The 19,312-nt window shown below is 30.6% G+C and overlaps 7 protein-coding genes and 1 non-coding gene across 8 annotated transcripts; 5 read left to right on the top strand and 3 right to left on the bottom strand.

Annotated features, from left to right (window-relative positions):
• Window positions 1–744: 744 nt before the first annotated feature.
• Window positions 745–818, bottom strand: PWA37_002249. The gene has a single exon. It is a non-coding gene; the product is annotated as a tRNA-Cys (tRNA).
• A 1,914-nt stretch (window positions 819–2,732) lies between these two features.
• On the top strand, window positions 2,733–4,136 carry APM1 (Apm1p; the record flags this gene model as incomplete). The annotated part of the gene is made up of 1 exon (XM_064858846.1): window positions 2,733–4,136. One exon carries the CDS (start codon window positions 2,733–2,735, stop codon window positions 4,134–4,136), a length of 1,404 nt encoding a protein of 467 aa, XP_064714669.1.
• Window positions 4,137–4,556: 420 nt separating this feature from the next.
• Window positions 4,557–6,128, bottom strand: CUB1 (Cub1p; the record flags this gene model as incomplete). Its single annotated transcript, XM_064858845.1, has 1 exon — window positions 4,557–6,128. The coding sequence occupies one exon, from the start codon at window positions 6,126–6,128 to the stop codon at window positions 4,557–4,559; it is 1,572 nt and encodes a 523-aa protein (XP_064714668.1).
• A 1,324-nt stretch (window positions 6,129–7,452) lies between these two features.
• Window positions 7,453–11,826, top strand: PWA37_002246 (TrmH family RNA methyltransferase; the record flags this gene model as incomplete). The annotated part of the gene is made up of 1 exon (XM_064858844.1): window positions 7,453–11,826. The coding sequence occupies one exon, from the start codon at window positions 7,453–7,455 to the stop codon at window positions 11,824–11,826; it is 4,374 nt and encodes a 1,457-aa protein (XP_064714667.1).
• A 499-nt stretch (window positions 11,827–12,325) lies between these two features.
• KIN28 (TFIIH complex serine/threonine-protein kinase subunit KIN28) lies at window positions 12,326–13,237 on the top strand (the record flags this gene model as incomplete). Its single annotated transcript, XM_064858843.1, has 1 exon — window positions 12,326–13,237. One exon carries the CDS (start codon window positions 12,326–12,328, stop codon window positions 13,235–13,237), a length of 912 nt encoding a protein of 303 aa, XP_064714666.1.
• A 599-nt stretch (window positions 13,238–13,836) lies between these two features.
• On the top strand, window positions 13,837–14,988 carry MSS2 (Mss2p; the record flags this gene model as incomplete). The annotated part of the gene is made up of 1 exon (XM_064858842.1): window positions 13,837–14,988. One exon carries the CDS (start codon window positions 13,837–13,839, stop codon window positions 14,986–14,988), a length of 1,152 nt encoding a protein of 383 aa, XP_064714665.1.
• Window positions 14,989–15,360: 372 nt separating this feature from the next.
• On the bottom strand, window positions 15,361–17,382 carry PHO2 (Pho2p; the record flags this gene model as incomplete). Its single annotated transcript, XM_064858841.1, has 1 exon — window positions 15,361–17,382. The coding sequence occupies one exon, from the start codon at window positions 17,380–17,382 to the stop codon at window positions 15,361–15,363; it is 2,022 nt and encodes a 673-aa protein (XP_064714664.1).
• A 568-nt stretch (window positions 17,383–17,950) lies between these two features.
• Window positions 17,951–19,303, top strand: NSE4 (Smc5-Smc6 complex subunit NSE4; the record flags this gene model as incomplete). The annotated part of the gene is made up of 1 exon (XM_064858840.1): window positions 17,951–19,303. The coding sequence occupies one exon, from the start codon at window positions 17,951–17,953 to the stop codon at window positions 19,301–19,303; it is 1,353 nt and encodes a 450-aa protein (XP_064714663.1).
• Window positions 19,304–19,312: the final 9 nt, after the last annotated feature.

The following is a 19,312-nucleotide window of genomic DNA, read 5'->3' as shown; positions in this document are numbered from 1 at the left end:
TACTTATCGTCACTGAATAATGAAGGAAACAACAATAAAATATAATGATTCCAAAGATACTTATGCTTATTCATTATTTTCAATACTTTTTATCTTTGTCTATTTTAATATACTATTTATTATCTACATTTAAAAAAATCTTTATTTCTTTGAGTACATTATATTCTTTTAAATTAATCCAAATATACCCTAAATATAGTGTAAAATAGATTATGTTGATGCCACTATAGTTGCTCTTGCAAATTCTTTAGTCGACAAAAAGGTTCTTATTTTTTATATTCATAAACTTTATATATTTCTATATATCTCATTATGCAGGCGATTCTTTGTATAACATATAGTTTATCTATTAGATTATAGACAACTAACTAAAAAATATTTATCTATTTTTGTGTTTAGAACAGTATATCTCTCATAATAGGTTTCCACCCATCATATTACATGTAACATATGAAATCCGAATGTCACTATAAATGATCTTGTGGACTCCTTGGTCGACGACAGCGCTCTTGTTTTTCTTGTTTATATAACTATGTTTATCTGTATATCTATGTATATTAGTTTACTCTTTATGTAGAGTATAGTTTATATGTCATATACAGACAACAATTCAAGCTATATCTGTCTATATTAGCATCTAGAAGAGTATATCTCTCATAATCAGGTTTTCCTTTATTACATTACATCTAAATCAGCTGGCAAAAATAATCACACCCACCGGAATATCATAAAACGACAAAAAATAAGCTCGCACTCAGATTCGAACTAAGGACCAACAGATTTGCAATCTGCTGCGCTACCACTGCGCCATACGAGCTCAATGTTTAAAACCTTATCGTATAATAAAGAGATAACACCACCAAGATTACATAAGATTCTATCTGAATCTAAAGTGATCTATTATGTTTTAAGTACAACGTGTCCATTTGCCACCTAGTGTTCGGCGTGTTCAGATATTGTTGTTACCGCGGCACCATAACATATTATGTTTATGTACACCGTGTTCATTATAGTTTCTACTACGCCACCATAACCTATTGTCCTAAATGTTCTATGATTTTCGATTATATTATTGTAACTAATAACAAAGATATGAATTACTAATTCTGTAATATATCAAGTTGAATAGGTGATCGAGTTCCAGAAAATATATAAAAGGAGAACGTTTTCTGTAGATGGAACTATCTTCTGTTACTCCTCTCTTACACATAATTTAAATATATTATATATAAAAGGAACAACCAACAACCAACAAACAACCATCGAACATCGAACACAGAATACAATAAGCAAATAGTATAATTACATAAGCCCGATATAGCCGTTAATATATAAGACCGTATTAATAATTGCATTACCGATTGTATCAATTATTGTCTCGATTATTAATAGATTATCCGTCTGATATTTCTAGCGCTTCCCCGAATAATGCAAAACTTTGACCACATCATATTATAACAAACTTTGTTATAGAATAGAATAGTTATTACCATCAAAAATACATAAGATCCTGAATGAATCCAGAACTATTTATTGTTTTTGTTGGAAAATGAGAGTTTATTACTGTCATTTCCATAAGAATTATTTGTAATTAGTTTTTCTGTATATTATGTGGTGTACGGATGTACCATGATATCAGGAAGACATTTTATTTTTCACCAAATATGTTTTTCAGAGATTTGAAGAGAAATAAAAAAAACTTTAAAAGAAGCCCTGAAGTAAATATAAAATTGTATACTATATACACTATAAAATAAGTATATACATGTATTTAGTATAAAACAGAACAAGCGTCTATAACTTAATGATGTTTGTCATTACCATTGATGCTGTGTGCTTTGATTTTCAACAAAAATTTAAGCTTAATAATTACAAATCTTGCAATGTGTCACTTGAGATCACAAAAACATAACTCTTCAACCTTAACATTAAAAAAAAAACAAAGAGTAGGTCTATGTACATCCGTTTATAGCATCACTTTGAAGCAATTTACGTTTATAATCTTAGACCATATCTCCCCAAAGTTGTGATTATTGGGCTTAATTTTTTATTTTTTTTTTTGTGGGTTACTCTATGACTAACAAACCCTTACACTAACTTAATAGCTCATTATCTAATGACATTAGATTCCCTGACAAATACTGTACTTTAGTGTTGTTAGAGATTGGACAATTTATTGAGTTTTTTCAAATGATTATCGGCTACAAAACTACCAAGAAAAAAAAAACCTAAAAATATTTTAAGACCTTATTAACATACATTAATTTTAATGTTGAATACATTAATATTGGAAGTGAGAAATCTCTGTAAATAAAATCTTACTAAATAGTTAAATAACCTAATGCATCTACAATAGTACTCCTAGCTTTACTTTATTTGCTTGTCTGTCACCATTTATCTGTATCAATAATATAATCATAATTTTTCATTATTTTATTTTAAACTCTTGTTTTAGTGGCACAGGTCAAATCACTCTTAACGAAGAACACCGAACACCGGTGAAATAGAACTTTACCAAATTACAAAAAATACATCAAATTGCGTAACAAAATTTATATATATGTATATATATGCATATATACTCTGTTCTCCATGGCATTCTTTTAAATAGTGTTCATAGTAATTGCATTCTTTGAACATTGCAACGATCAACAAGACAAGAAGAAACATACATAACGACTTGCCTTTTATTCTCAAGTATTTAAACTTATAGAAACAAGAAATCATTAGAAATGGCGTCTGCTATCTACTTTTGTGATAACAAAGGTAAACCACTTTTATCACGTCGTTACAAGGACGATGTGCCACTATCAGCCATCGATAAGTTTTCCACTTTGCTTCTAGAGAATGTGGAACAATCTAGTATAATACCACCATGTATTTCTCATAGCGGAATTGATTATTTATTTATACAGCATAATGATCTGTACGTCGTTGTTTTGGCTACTTCTTTAAGTATCAATGTGGCTACCATTTTTACATTCTTACACAAACTAGTAGCTGTGTTAGAAGAATATTTGAAAACTGTGGAGGAAGAATCTATCCGAGATAACTTTGTCATCATCTATGAATTACTGGATGAAATGATGGATTATGGTATCCCACAAGTCACAGAGACTAAGATGTTAAAGAAATATATCACACAAAAATCTTTCAAATTAGTGAAAGCACATAAGAAAAAGTTGAATGCTGCAAGACCACCATCATCATTGACCAATTCCGTTAGTTGGAGACCGGAGGGGATTAAATATAAGAAAAATGAAGCTTTCTTAGACATTGTGGAATCTATCAACATGTTGATATCACAGAATGGGCAGGTCATTAGATCGGAAATCCTTGGTACTGTTAAAGTGAAATCTAGATTATCTGGGATGCCTGATTTGAAGTTAGGTATCAATGATAGGGGTATTTTTACCAAGTACTTAGAAGGAAATGATATAGGCACAACATCTTCAAATGGTGATAAGAAAGGCAAAGGACATGATTTAAATAAAAACGAAAGTTCCATTACTAATGATGGAAGAAAATCTAAAAGTAACATTGAATTAGAAGACCTGAAATTCCATCAGTGTGTCAGATTAAGCAAATTTGAGAATGAAAAAATTATTTCTTTTATTCCACCTGATGGCGACTTTGATTTGATGAGTTATAGATTAACCACTTCTATCAAACCATTAATTTTATGTGATGTGAAAGTTCAAACATATTCAAATTCCAGAGTAGAAATATTTTGTAAAACTAAAGCACAAATTAAGAAAAAGTCCGTTGCTACTAATGTAGAAATATTAATACCTGTTCCTAGTGACGCTGATACCCCATCCTTCAAATATTCACATGGTTCAATTAAATGGGTTCCAGAAAAGAGTGCAATTTTATGGAAAATTAGAAGTTTCCCAGGTGGGAAAGAATATTCCATGAGAGCTGAATTGTTACTACCATCAATATCTGATATAAATGATACAAAGGTTAAGAAACCAGTACAAGTAAAATTCCAAATACCATACTTCACAACATCAGGCATACAAATTCGTTATTTGAAAATCAATGAGCCAACATTACAATATAAAAGCTATCCTTGGGTTCGTTATATAACACAGAATGGGGATGATTATACAATAAGGATCAACAATAGTTAGGTGGAATGTAGTGCTTGTATTAGTTAGCCAATGTTACAAAATATACATGTGTGTATAAAGAAACTTCATATCTATATATGCATATACAAAACAGATTAGCATAAAGAAGACAATAAATTAATGTTGAGAAATGTATGAACATAAACATAAATATATAAGTGTATGTATAGGCATATATTTTTTATTTATTCTTTTATTTTCAAAAATACCACTCTCCAAAAACCACCCTTTCAATCATTCTAATATCATTGTTAAATTTAGTAAACAAAATGTTGTCAAATAAGATACCAATCGAATGAAAAAAAAAAAAAAATGAAAACAGACACTAAGCAAGGGAAACAAACCAATAAAGCATAATCGAAGTTCGAATTTAGAAAATTAAAAAAAAAATGAAATGTATAATTTATTTAATCTATCATTTCAATTATTTTCAGAACCCGAACCTTCACGTTCCTCAGCTTCTACCTTTAATTCATGGATAATATCAAAACAACCGGCTAGTAAAGCATTTAATATACCTTGACCTTCCGGAATATTACCATCAGCATCATAGAACTTACCATCTCTACGTAAATTATCTAGAGATGCTAACTTCATTTGATATGGGTATAACTCTCTTTCATTTTCAACTCCACCCATTCTTTTCAATTCCAACAAACAACGACGTACTGTTGACAACTGATTATGAATTGGCTGTAAAGCTTCTGAGACAGGTTCAGAACTTTCTAATAATTTATAAATAATAGCATAACATCTACGTAGCAAGTACAGTAAAATGGCTTGACCTTTAGAGTCACCTGATTCAGTTGGAAATTTACCATGAACTCTTTTACCGTCTATTTCACTCAATTGTTTTTGATATGAAAACAAATCAGTTTCTCTTAGTGTCCATCTTCTTGTTATCATTAAATTAGACAATGATGTTTTAATTTCAACCAATTTATTATATATCTCTTGTAAAGTAGGGTCAAAGGATATCTTTAGACTTATTTGACCTTCTGATTGATACGATAAATCATTAACCAAATCATTACAATCGTCCAAGAGACCATTAAGCACAGATTCACCCTTTCTTGTTTGACCTGGGGCTGAAGAATCACTGATGTTACGAACTTCAGTTTCAACTTCTTCTAACTGTTTTTTTAAAAGAGAATATTTCTCAGTAATATCATTTTTTCTATTAATAAAAGAAGAGGAAGAAGAAGAAGAAGAAAAACCAGGACGATCGCCACCTAGACCGTCTTTAAGTTCTGTGTCAGTGATGGTTTGGTCATCTGTGTTCTTTAAAAGAGCCACTAGGGACAAAAGTCCTCTTCTAATTTGGTAAAGTTTTTCCATATAACCATTTAATTCAGGGTCGATATCTTCAAGATTTGATTCAATTTTATTATATTCGTCGATACAATGTTGTAACTTGGCACGTAACAATAAATCCTGTTCCAATTTATTTTTATTCCTTTCACTAGCAACTTTTGCTGTTATTTCATCATTATCCTTGGCTGATTCGATTAATGGTTGGGCACAACTTTTCTCTACAATTTTTGAGATTTCGTCCAGTCTATCCTTAATTGGTTTCAAATCATGGTGTGTATAAATTCTAGACTCTTCTAAATGTTCCAACAAACTTTGCACAGTGGACAAAGATGCATAAGTGGCAGGGGCCGAGTTTTTCAAACCAACAGTTAAAAAACATAGAGACAATAGCTGGAAAACATCATCAAGCACAGAGTCCACTCTATTATGTAATTGTCTATTATGAATCAGAGTAGCATCATTAGAAGATAGTGTCTTTGAATTCGATGATTTTCTAATTTCGTCCAGTTCTCTAACTTTAGTTAGAACTTCTTGATATGTGCTTTGAACATCCTTGGAATTCAAAAATTGGGTTCTATTTTGTTTTAATTTTGCCAGTGAACTTCTGACATCCAAAAGATAGTTTAATATACCTTCTTCCTCTTTTGGTACAACGGATTGAATAGCTGTTGAAGACATTTTTATGAAATATACTTGTTTATTTCTTTTATATCTTTTTCTATTTATTTATTTATTTATTAAGTTATGGTTATTATATTCTTTTAATAATAAAAATAGTGTTCTTTCTTATTTAAGTCAAAAAAGACACATAAAAACCTGAACCAAACGCAGTTGGTACAACAAAGACAATGCAACCAAACATATAGATAAAGAAGCATTTCAATTGTTTTGCAAAATTACTAAGAGCCCTCCTGACTGACCTGAGGGAAACTTCCCTGCAAGTGATATGAATGTTTGTAAATGTATTAAACCCTATAAACCATTTTGTCACCCGCCCTTCCTCCCCCCCTCTTCTTCTCTTTGAAAGTCTCGGAAACACAAAAAAAATATTTGAAAAAAAAAAAAAAAAAAAAAAAAAAAAAAAAAGAAAAAGTAATTTGGTACGACAAAGAGGAAAGAAATTGCCTCGAGCATTTCAGAACAATCCAATTTTCAAAAAAGAGGACAGAAAAACGATTCTAGGCCCCCCAAAAAAAGGGGAACAAAACCAACAATAATTAATAATAATAGCTGATCTCATATTATATTACTACTGTTATATTACTGGTATAAATGATATATAATATTGAAACCCCTAAATTGCAAGGGAGAAGAGAGAAAAGAGAAAAATGGTTTGTATATAAAGGCGAACATATTCAATTGGATTGATCTAACTTTATTCCATTTGTTTACGCCCTTTGAAACGCATGTTTTTTTTCTCCCTTCCTTTTTTGAAGTGTATAATTATTACCAAATAGTATATGTGTATTAAAATGACTATTGTATATAGTTATGATGCATTTACATCCATAGAGCGAGAGAATAAACTTTTATATTAATAAGTAGCTTTTATACATCACTGCTCCTTTCTGCTTTATTTTTCCAAGAAAGTTGTGTATTAAATTAGTAAGTGATATATGGGCATGTAATATATAACACTGCATGTGTGATACATAATATAACTTATCTTATATATAATAGTTCGTTAGTATATATTATTTTTTTTTTTTTTGATTTAGCCGCCGATAAATTCACACTTCATGCATAACGTATTTTTACATACTTCAACTAAATTTTTATTTTTTTTTTACGTTTTTTTTTTAATTACAGCGATGAATAAACCAGTAGAAATGAAACCAAGATGAAAGTCATGTAAATAAAAACAAATCAAATCAGTTGGTCATATATTATTCAACTATTGTGCAAACACATATTAATACACTCTATTCAAACAAGCAAATATATATATATATATATAGATACAGATCAAATAATTTGGTAGAGTTTCTGTTTTGAAATTTTCATGGCTACCACCAATTCTATATTATCCAAATATTTTCCTTTGGAAAATATATCTGAGTTGATTAGAGACTTGATTAATCGAGATGATTTGGAACAAGCTTTTGAATTGATAACTTTGACTGATATAGATTTATCGGAAGATATCCATTTAATTGATCAAATATTTCAAATATTTATTATCAAAGTTGAAAATTATCTGTATACTACTAATAATGCTAGTAATTCAATAAGAGATGCTTCTAACATAATTGTAAATGATAAACAATTCAATTTATTATTTAAAATCATTTCTTTGGTAACAGGTCTTAAAAATAGGGTTAATGAATATATTAATAATTGTTTATCTAACTATATAATATCCTCTAAGAATAAACTCTTTGGGAAAAAATTATCTACACGACCTCTTAAACAATTACTATCTGTTGTAGAAACACAAAAAGATCCAAACAATCTTCATACATTGGAAGATGATCAAATTATCCTTTTATTACAACTCCTTGAAGTAATATATACTGAAGAAGAGGAGTATAACTTTAAATATTCCGAATTTGTCAATTTTGATTTATGTTTAATATCTTTATTAGGTTGTAATATTGAAAACATCTCAAATTATTGCTCTAAGTTAATGAGATGGAGACATCCATATATCCATGAAAATTGTTGTTCCAATATTGAATTTGATCAATTAGTTTGGAATTTTTTCATATACATTTATTCCAATGATCAAGATGCTGACTGGAAACTTAAAAATCTGTTGACTTTTCTTTTAAGATCACTTATGAACCCAAGGATATCTTTGAAAATGATAGATTTTTTACAAGGTGAAACTTTCTGGACCAATTTACAAAAATCTCTTGATCATACAGTACATGAATATCGTAAACTATCTTTATCTGTATTGAAAATGACTATACAGAAATTGACAATGAATGATTCTCAGATAAAGAAACCGTTCACAACAAAATATTTTTTTTGGGACCCAAACAAATCTTCCCAAATTGAAAACTCCTGGAAAAAATTCGTCACCTTATATGAAATTGTAGCACTAGATACATCTTTAAATCAAATCCAAGCTGCAAGGAAAGATATACTTAACTTTTTCAATGATCCATACATCGATGGAACTTGGGGGTTAATCTTCTTTTCAACAGGACAAAGAGCATCAATGGAAAGTGTAAGAAAATATGTCATGTATTTGATGTTAGATGTTCAGGATAGAAAAATCTTTTCATTAAATTTACCACTGTTACGATCCACTTTATTACCTTCTGTCCTTCTTGCTCATTATTTCAAAGCTGAATACGATGATAATGATATAAGTGTTCCTCATCCAAACATATGTAAGCATGGTAACATTGTATCTCACCTATTCTACGACATTTTGGATAGAGCACCTGCTGATATTCAACCAAATATTTTAGATACATTGCTGAAATTATTAATAGATTTTGGTACGTCATTCGACCCTTCAAGGATTTTCGCCTGTTCAGGTATATTTAAATATGCCAAAAACACACAATATCCGATAATTAAATCAAATCATATTTCATTAATCAAAAAACTTTTTGAATTTGAATGCGAAGACCAAGTTTTTGAAACTACCATAAAAACAACACTATTTCAGCTACTTAATTATGTAGATACAGATGATGTTACAGTAAACCAATGGATTGGATGTATGGCTTCTCATTTAAAGAAGTGTGAATGCACAAGAAAACATATTGATGTATACACAGGCCATTATGATATACCTATTGATAAAATAAAATTTTCAAACTCTAAGTTATTGGTATCAAAACATATGGGTGTAGATCCCATGTATGACGCACTTTGCATAATATATTTACGTATTGAACCTGAACAATATACACCCGAATTGTTATCAATATTACCTTTGCTAATTAAGGAAGAAGCACTCAATAACATTTCAAGTAAATTGAATGACTATCAGGATGTTGTGAAAGATACTACATTTAATCTTATAACATCTATATCCGACACTAATTTAACTACAGAGGAAGCTTTCATGTTAGGTAGTGAAATTGTGTCTAATAACAAACCATGTAAAGAAATAAAAAATTCTCTGGATGTTCATACTTTATTGAGTCAATTAATTAATTTGTTCAGTCCAGCTAAACATGAATTCATTGTTTCGCTTTGTCTAAAATATAACATTGAGACGAATTGTACGCTTGAAGAACTGCAAAAATTATACTCCTCAATGTCTGATTTTTTTGGAAAGGTATCAGTGTCCTTTAAAGTAAAAGATAAAACTTATGCCTCATTCTTTAAGTTAATTACCAATGATACATTTTGGAAGGATACTCGTAATGATTTTGTTGAAGAAATTTTAAACCTTATTCAACTCACCATTGAAGAAGGAAATAACCAATATATGTGTAACTTAGAAATCACCAACTTAATTAGCCATATATACAAAAATACTGAGATCATTCATTTAAAGACTCTGACAATCTGTTTCAAAGTTATCTCAACAATATGGGACAATCTTTGTGATGAACGTTTAGTATTGAAAGAAAGTGAGCTTCATTATAGAATTATTCAGTTACTTTTTGATATTAATAACATTAACTATGCAACACAGTATACAAGTTCGTCCATGAGTGATAAGATTTTACATTATAGCGAACAAATTATCGTTTTAGGTTACTCAAAGAGAAGATTTTTACCATTATTGGCTACCAAACTAGAGGAGTTTATGGAAGAACACGGCTCCAAACTCACAAAAGAGGGATCACTATGGCTATCAGAAATAATTGTTTCATTGTTCGTTCAAGATCAAATGGAACAGAATATTTTCCATTTAAAGTCTGTGATGGGTTATTTTTACGATGGCATATTTCAAAAGAACATTTCAGATTTTACACCTTTATACAACCAAGTTTATTACAAACCTGAGATAAACAAGTTTATTTCAATTATTTCAACTATTACTAAGGGTAATTTCCAATTTCAAACAAATCTAATCAACTACCTAATAAATAATACCAATATGCTTATCTCGAAAAAACGTATTGATGGTCCTGAAGAAAAAGAAAGATCCTTAAAATGGCAATTAAGTTTAATTTCCCTACATACAGCCACAAAACAACAAGAACTTCCAATTAACCAAAATATTATCTTAAACGTAATTCATAGTTTAGAAACAGAAGCCTCCCCTATAGTTCGAATTTATAAAGAATGGTTTATTTCATACTCCCTTGCATCTATAAACTTACATGAGGAAACTAATGCTACGGCAAATCTATTATTTGAGTTAATGTGCAATCATGATAAGCCAATTCTTGCCGTCAGTGCAGAAAAGATAATATTCCTTGTTTTGAAGGTTAAAGTCCAAAGTAACTCCATGAAATTATTAAACAGATTTGTTACTGTTTTGGTTTCAAATGCTTCCTCAAATAAACCATTAGTTAGACATTTTTCTAATTCCTTGATTTTATCTCTATGGCCATTCATTAAAGATAGCCTACTGTCGGATGATATCAAGAGGCTGTTACGAAATCTATACAATAATGCGAGGGAATCACAAGTCATTGGTCAATACCGTTCAGGAGATGCTAATGTTTGGGATATATATAAAGATATGACATTAACTGGCATTTTTGGTGGTGTAATAAGAAAGACTACTGATCACCGTCCACTTTACATCTCTTCTATCACATTTAAAGATTGGAACAACACTAAAGAATATATTGGGTATTTTAAAATCGGCACTGATGATCAAGATGTATGGTTAAATACCAGAGATACACATGCTGATGGGGAAAAAGCCAAATATACAGATAAAGCAACAAATGTTCATGAGGAAATGTCGCCTTTACAAACAAAGAGTGGTGCTTGGGAAACCGTATTAGATATTGATAACAAGAAATCGTCTGCCACTGTAAAGCGTTCCAAAATGATTGTTGTTGCATCTCTAATAAGCCAACCACCAAATTTGGGTGGTATTTGTAGATTATGTGATGTATTGGGTGCAGAATTATTAACCGTTAATGACATCAAGATAAAGAACCATCCACAGTTTAAGAAAGTTGCAGTAACTGCTGATAAATGGATGCCAATAGAACAAGTCTCTATTAATAACATTGGGACATTCATGAAAATGAAAAAAAGAGAAGGATACACATTGATTGGTTTAGAAAAAACTGAATATGCAACTCCATTAGATAGTGAATTCAAGTTTCCAGAAAAATGTGTAGTTCTTCTTGGGACAGAACAGAGGGGGATTCCAGGTGAACTATTAATTGATTTAGACATGTGCTTAGAAATTAAACAACACGGTGTTAGTAGGATAATGAATGTTCAAACAGCAGCAGCAATTGTAGTTAATTCATACAGCCTTCAACATATGTAACATGGGATACTACATATATATATGTTTACTATCAGATTAATATATATATATATATAAAGTTAGCTTTTATTATTCTGAATTTATAAACTTGCTCCAATATCAATCGAGCTAGCTAGCAGAAAGATATATTTGTATATTTTGCATCTCTATCCTCTGAGTCAAGATACCTAAAAACATAACTTTTCACATGCTACTTTCTCCATACTTACTATCCCCACACTACATTCTACTGTAATTAAAGTAGCTAACTACCAAACGGTTACGCCTATATTTGCTGTATGACTGAAAATCATGGTCTCTTTAGTATGCTTGTCTTTTTTTAATTGTTACATCGATCTTTTTAGAAATTAAAAAAGAAATTAAAGAAATCTTATATATTTGAATATGTCAAAAATTACAAATGGATACATGTTTAAGATGAATATATATATATATATGTATAACTATATATATGGGAAATAAATATCAAAAGAGAAATTAAAATCGACTGAATTGAATCATGGAATATTCAAAAGAGAAAAAAGTTGGTGAAGGTACATATGCTGTTGTTTATTTAGGTACTCAACGTTCTACATCGAGGAAGATTGCTGTGAAAGAGATTAAAACCTCGGAATTTAAAGATGGGTTAGACATGTCAGCTATTCGTGAAGTTAAATATCTGCAAGAATTGATCCATCCAAATGTAATTTCCTTAATTGACATCTTTATGGCCTATGATAACTTAAATCTGGTGTTAGAATACCTACCGACAGATTTAGAAGTAGTCATAAAAGATCAGTCTATATTATTTACCCCTGCTGATATTAAATTATGGATGTTGATGACTCTAAGAGGTGTTCATCATATACATCGTAATTTCATCTTGCATAGAGATTTGAAACCTAACAATTTACTAATATCGCCAGAAGGTATTATCAAAATAGCGGATTTTGGGTTAGCCAGAGCAGTTCCGGGTCCAAGAGAAATATTGACAAGTAATGTAGTTACTAGATGGTATAGGGCCCCTGAATTATTATTTGGGGCCAAGCATTACACCTATGCTGTAGACATTTGGTCTGTGGGTGTAATCTTTGCAGAGTTAATGTTAAGAATACCTTATCTACCAGGTAAAGATGATATTGATCAAATGGAAGTGACATTTAGAGCATTAGGAACCCCTACAGATAGAGATTGGCCAGGTGTTTCCATATTCCCCACATATAATAAATTGCAGATATATCCACCACCATCAAGAGATGAATTAAGGAAACGGTTTATCGCAGCTACAGAAAATGCATTGGATTTCATGTGCGGGATGCTTGAAATGAACCCAATTAAAAGATGGAATGCAATTCAATGTCTTGAATCAGATTATTTCAAAGATCTACCTCCACCTTCTGATCCAGCAGATATTAAGATATTCCATAATTGAATTATTGAACATAAACAATGAAATTTTAATCAAAAGAAAGTTTTACTTTAATTATACATGCTTAAGTATATAAATATATATCTATACATGTATATGCATGTAGATGTAAGTGAACATGTTATTATATCATCATTATAATGTACTGAACACCACATTCTCTTATCCTTTTATCGGTAAATATTTTTATTATCTGTGTGTATTGTATTTTACTTCGACTTAAAATTGAAACTCTGGAAAGAAGGAAAGAAAATGCGCTACCACTGAAGGATTCGAAGAATCTGCGATAGAAGAACCATCTAAGCACTATTTAAAGATTATATGTAACTGGCTAACTAACTCAACCATATTATATGAATAAGCATGATTTTTTATCACCAATATCAATTAATTATTTTCATTTCTATCTCTTGATGTATAAAGAAGGATCTTATGGGTGAAACTATATTTGAGACAAGAAAAATATTAATTATAGAGAGACATTCCAAGGATTTTTCTACAACCAACACACAAATATATATCAACTCCCCATTCTTTTAATAATCTATGTATTTTACCTAGACTTTTTGGATATATATACTGCAATTTGCTATTTGCAAACCATGAATAATACATCATTCAAAACTTTGTTTCCCTCGAAGAAACTTTTAAATAGAATATTATTTCAAATGGATAGTGAACTTTCGTCCGGAAAACTACTACCTTTATATGAAACACTATATACCAACAATGAATTAACTTCCAAAAACTCAAACTATGCCAATAATCCCAATATAATATTCTTAATGAATAGAGTATTAGTTGACTTAAGGAAGAGAACTAAGCAACAGCCAATTCAGCTTCATAAAATGGAACTCTATCTTCTGAAGAAAGCTGCCCAATTGGGGAATAATGATGCTATAACATTACTCTGCTATCGAATATTAATGTCTAAATCATCATCATCCGCAACAACGCCTGAAAATCAAAAGGACATTATCCAATCGCAAGAGCTATTAAAACAATTAGTCAAACAAAAACATCCATTAAGTTTCAAGATTGTTGCAGATTTAAACTGTTCAATGGGCCAATTTGAAGAAGCCAAAAGATGGTATAAAGAATATTTAAAATCTGTAGAACCTTATAATAAGTTAAAACCCAATTTTGATATCAATTATTGGGGGACACAACAAAAAGGTAAAGTGTTAGAAAAATTAGGCGAGATTGAATTCAGAGAAGGTGGTGTGCAGAATATAATATCATGTGAAAAAAGATTCTTAGAGGCTATCAAAACCGTGCCATTAAAAGAATGTGTTAAATCATATTTTTATTTAGCTATGTTATACATTAAATATAAACCAACCAAATCCAAAATTTTATTAGAACAGTGTTGTACACAAGGTTTTAAAGAAGCCTTCAGTGAAATTGGATATTTAGAAATGAATTATTTTCGAAATCCAAAGAAGGCACAAGAGTGGTTTAAATTGGGAATGGAATTACAACAATTATCATGTTTTTTTGGATATTTTCAATGTTGTATTAAATTGAAAGAGTGGGTTGAAGCTAAGAAATGCATAGAAACAATAAACAAACTTAAATTCAGTAATATTATTACAAATGAAGCAGACAGAGTTAATATTTCAACTTTCATACATGCACACACAAATACTATCAGATCAATTGAAGAGCATTTGAGCCAATACACAGAATTCGATCCAAAACCTTTATCAAATTTAGAAACCACAATAAAAGATAGATCTAAATGGGGATTCTAATATTCTTTCAGAACAAGACAAAAAGTAAGTTTTCTATTTTTATCATATTCTTTTATTCAGTACCATATTACTTATTAGTATTGAGAGGTGCTTCATACTAAAACTTAAATTTAATCGTGTACATATTCTATATAAATATTTTAAAAAGGAAAGAAAGTATATCATTGAAACAAGATCGCAAATAATAGACTTTCAGGGTAAACAACAATAATCGCCGTCACCATACTTATAATGCCTTGATATTATTCATATGCAAATATATTAATATGTAAAGAGGGGTAGAAAAAACAAACTTAAAGTGCTAAATTTCTTATTCCCCTTTATTGTATGCTTTTATTATAAACTTTATTTAGTATTTGTTAAAGAAGATATTCAATTAGTATCATCTAGTAAATTATTACTCTTATCCATATTCACGTTGTTAATATTAATATTATGTATAGCATTATGGGTATTATCATAATTTACTGTTGACTGATGTAAAGACGTGTAAATTTGGTCATTTGTGGTACTTGATAGATAATCTTGATGATCGAAAAAGAAAGAGCTTGGTGTTAAATTTATATTATCTAAATCATGTGGATTTAGGGAGGTGCCCATAGTACTAGTATTATTTATGCTGCTGCTAATATTACTATTATTTTTTTTATTATCAATATGATTCATGATAGACGAAGAAATATTATCATGAGCATAGAGACTATTATCAATTTGGTTGTGGATTGTATTATACGGAATATTAAGATTATTTCTATCAAATTGCAAAGCTGGTGAATAAGCTGATGATGATGTGTTAATGCTATCTTGATAATGAAGCAAGTTAATGTTATTATTAGTATTAGAAATGGTATCATATGATATATGTCTATTATCACCAAAAAGAATATTATTGTTGTGTTCATGATCTTGTGGAACACGGTCGTTAATTTGTGAATGGAATTTAGGATCCGACAAAGATTGGAAAGATGAAGCATCAGGGATTGCCATATTCACAGATATTGGAATATCTACATCATGTGATTGCATAATAATTGATTTATCAAGATGACCATCCATTGAAGAGGTATTAGTAGCAGCAACAGCAGTAGTGGTAATAGGAAGAAGATGAAGAGGTAATTGTACAGGAGAAGGTGGGGATATTATTTGATTTGTAGCTTTATAATCAAGGATTAAAGAATTCATAAATTTCAAAGAATCCTGTAAACCCTTTAAGATATGTGGCAAATTTGATCCACCAATAAATGCATCATTGACTTGTTTTCCCTCAGAGAAATCTTCACATATAGACCATTGGTTTTGTGTGTCAAGAACATTCTCATTTAAAAAATACACTGCAAAATTTGGTGATTTATTAATAGTCAATTTCAGTTCACTACAAATACTATTATTTGTATTATTACCATGATTATTGTTATTATTATTTGATATGAGTTCATCTGAATTTAAACTTATTGAACAATCCACGACATTATCTATTGGATAAAAGATTCTAAACAAAATTTTACAATTATTTGTCATTGCGCTGAAAAAATAATTAATCTCGAAATTTTTCTTAGATATCAACACAAGCAAATCAGTAGAATTTAACATAATGTCATTCACTGATCTAGGTGACAGATTCTTTAAATTTTGTAGCAATTTGAATTTTTTACTTAGTATCGAGCCGCTTTTAATTCTATTCCATGAACCAACCAAAATGGAACAAATATCGATAAAATAATAATTGTTATTAATATCTAATGGGACCTTATCAAAAAAATTTATCTCCTTCCCATCTTCCAAAAACATATCACTTTGCTCGTCCTCCTCATCCCCTTCACCTCCTACATGTTGATTGTGATTTTTTTCTCTATAAATACCACTATCATCACTGTCGCTGTCCATATTATCTCTATTAAATCTCCTCTTTTTACTCTCATTAGAGACGGTCATAACATTATTATTATCAATATTATTATTATTATTGGAATACATCTTGTTTTCTTGTTCCTGTTCAATACTTTTCTGTCTATTATTTCTTTTAATCTTAGCTCTTTTATTCTGAAACCAAATAGTAACACTCTTCTCATTCATATTAACCAATTTGGCAATCTGTCTTCTTTCTTGTGGGGTTGGATTGGGATTCAAATTAAATTGTCTCTTCAAAATATTTAAAGTTTCGCCTTTAGCTCTATTTCTTCTAACTTTATTAGGAGAACTATTCATGTTGTTGGAATTCATAGCAGTATTATTATTGCCTGTGATGTTGTCATCAGTGGACTCATTAGGATACATTAAACCAGCCGGTTGTAACAGATGGAAACCCTCCGCAGTGAAAGGATCAGCGTGTATAGAGTTGTCCTGATCCTCGTTACTCATATTATTACTTATATTATTGTAATCTAGACTACCCATTAAGAAACGTTCACACAAAGAAACTAATAGACTATTGTACACACTTACACGCACAAACACACACACACACACACGCACTTCTCCCTCTGTTTGTCTCTCTGATTCTTTCGCTTTAGCTATCTTCTTTGTCTTCGGTTTCTCTTTCTCTCTTTCTTTCTTCTTTCCACTTTTGGGAGTCGAACCAACAAAGCGAAATAACGGGATGAACTACTAGAATGAAGTATCAGAATGGGTTACTGTCTAACCCTCTGTTATAATCGATGGGTTCAACCAAAACTCGTTGCTTTCTTCTCCATTCGAATTTTCTCTCTTCGATTTCTTCTTCAAACCGCTCGGAGAAACCAGGCACAACGTCCACGTGATTGCCGTGCCTAGTGATTTTTACAAACGCCGATGTCGAATTTTTTTTTTTGTTTTTGTTTTATCTGCAAATCTGGCAATGTCTTCTGTTTTATAGAAAAAAGAGCAAAGGGCAGATCATTACAACTGGTCTTGACACCATTGGACAGTGTCAGATATCTGGGTGCCAATGTGTGAGTGTGTGAGTGTGTATTGTATCTGTTGAAAGATGCTGCAGGATAAAAGAGGCCATGGTGACGCTTTTGAAGAAGAAACGCAACATGAAGAATTGTCCGTATCCAAAAGGCTAAGGACTAGTCCTGATCAACCCGCCATAGGCCCTGGTAGCGATGACTCAACTAGAAATAGCTCCATTCCCAAGGATAACCTCGAATTCGAGGTGTTACAGAAGTATCGGGAGATGGACAAAGATTTCTCGAAATTGAAAGCCATGACTATGCGTGGAGATGGTGATATTTCCACGGTCTTAAATAGTCTGTCAACTTTAAATCAATTATTCAATAACGTTCAAATTGTGAACAACCATGCCAACACCACTGACTCCACACATACACATAACAACAACAACAACAATAATAATAATAATAATATTTTCGCATATGATTCAAGAGCCATTGTCAATATTAGTGAATTAACACAGTTAAATGTTAAGAACCTGCAGTTGGGTGAAATTAAATCGATGCTGAACTTAAATGATCTAATTTTATTTATTAAACGGTATCTACTAAAAGAGTATCTAAATCAAAATAATATTATAATATCAGATACTTCATTAAGTGATATTGAGGATGACCCAAAAATCGGTCAATCCAACCGCGGTAGCAATGAGGATACAGAGAATGTGGAGGAAGGGAAAGGGGAGGAGGAGGAAGAGGATCAATATACTGACCCAATATCAAGGAATCTCCAAAAGCATGTTAGAAGACAACAATATTTAGAACAATTCGATAAATTTAATAAATTCAATCAGTTCAATTGGTTCAAAATGGGATCCATCTTTAAAAATTATAACCAGTCGATAACTGTAACCGATCATTTACTAGGTCCATTCTCTTTGGAAAGAAAGAAAAGATCACTTAATAATAATAGACGTTCTTTAAATAATGAACAAGATCAATTATTAAATCCTGCAAGTCGACAGACCGCGGAAAATGTCACAAAGGATGATTTAATAAATAACCAAGATTTGACCACCCCAGAGCAAGTCATTAAGTGTTATAAATTGTTGTTAAGTAAAGTTGGTTACAATTCTAAGATCTCATTATTTAAATTCATTTTAAACCCGAATTCTTTTGCTAAAAGTGTTGAAAATCTATTCTATACAAGCTTTTTAATCAAAGATGGTAGATTGATACTTGAACCTGGTGACAATGACAGTGATCAAGGCTTTCCAGTACTTAGAATAAAACCTGATTTAAAGGATTTAACTGAGGAAGAAAGAGAAATTGAAAGACAGAAAAGATCGGATGCTCAACAGAATCACATAATATTCCAATTAGATATGGAAACATGGCAAAAATTAATAAAAAAATTTGATATTACTGAAAGTTTCATACCCTAACCAGTCCCT

This window comes from Arxiozyma heterogenica (assembly GCF_036370985.1).
Source record: "Arxiozyma heterogenica strain weizmannii chromosome Unknown scaffold_18, whole genome shotgun sequence".
Lineage (NCBI taxonomy): Eukaryota > Fungi > Ascomycota > Saccharomycetes > Saccharomycetales > Saccharomycetaceae > Arxiozyma > Arxiozyma heterogenica.
Note: the sequence above shows the minus strand (reverse complement) of the source record. Positions and strands in the feature narration are given on the sequence as shown.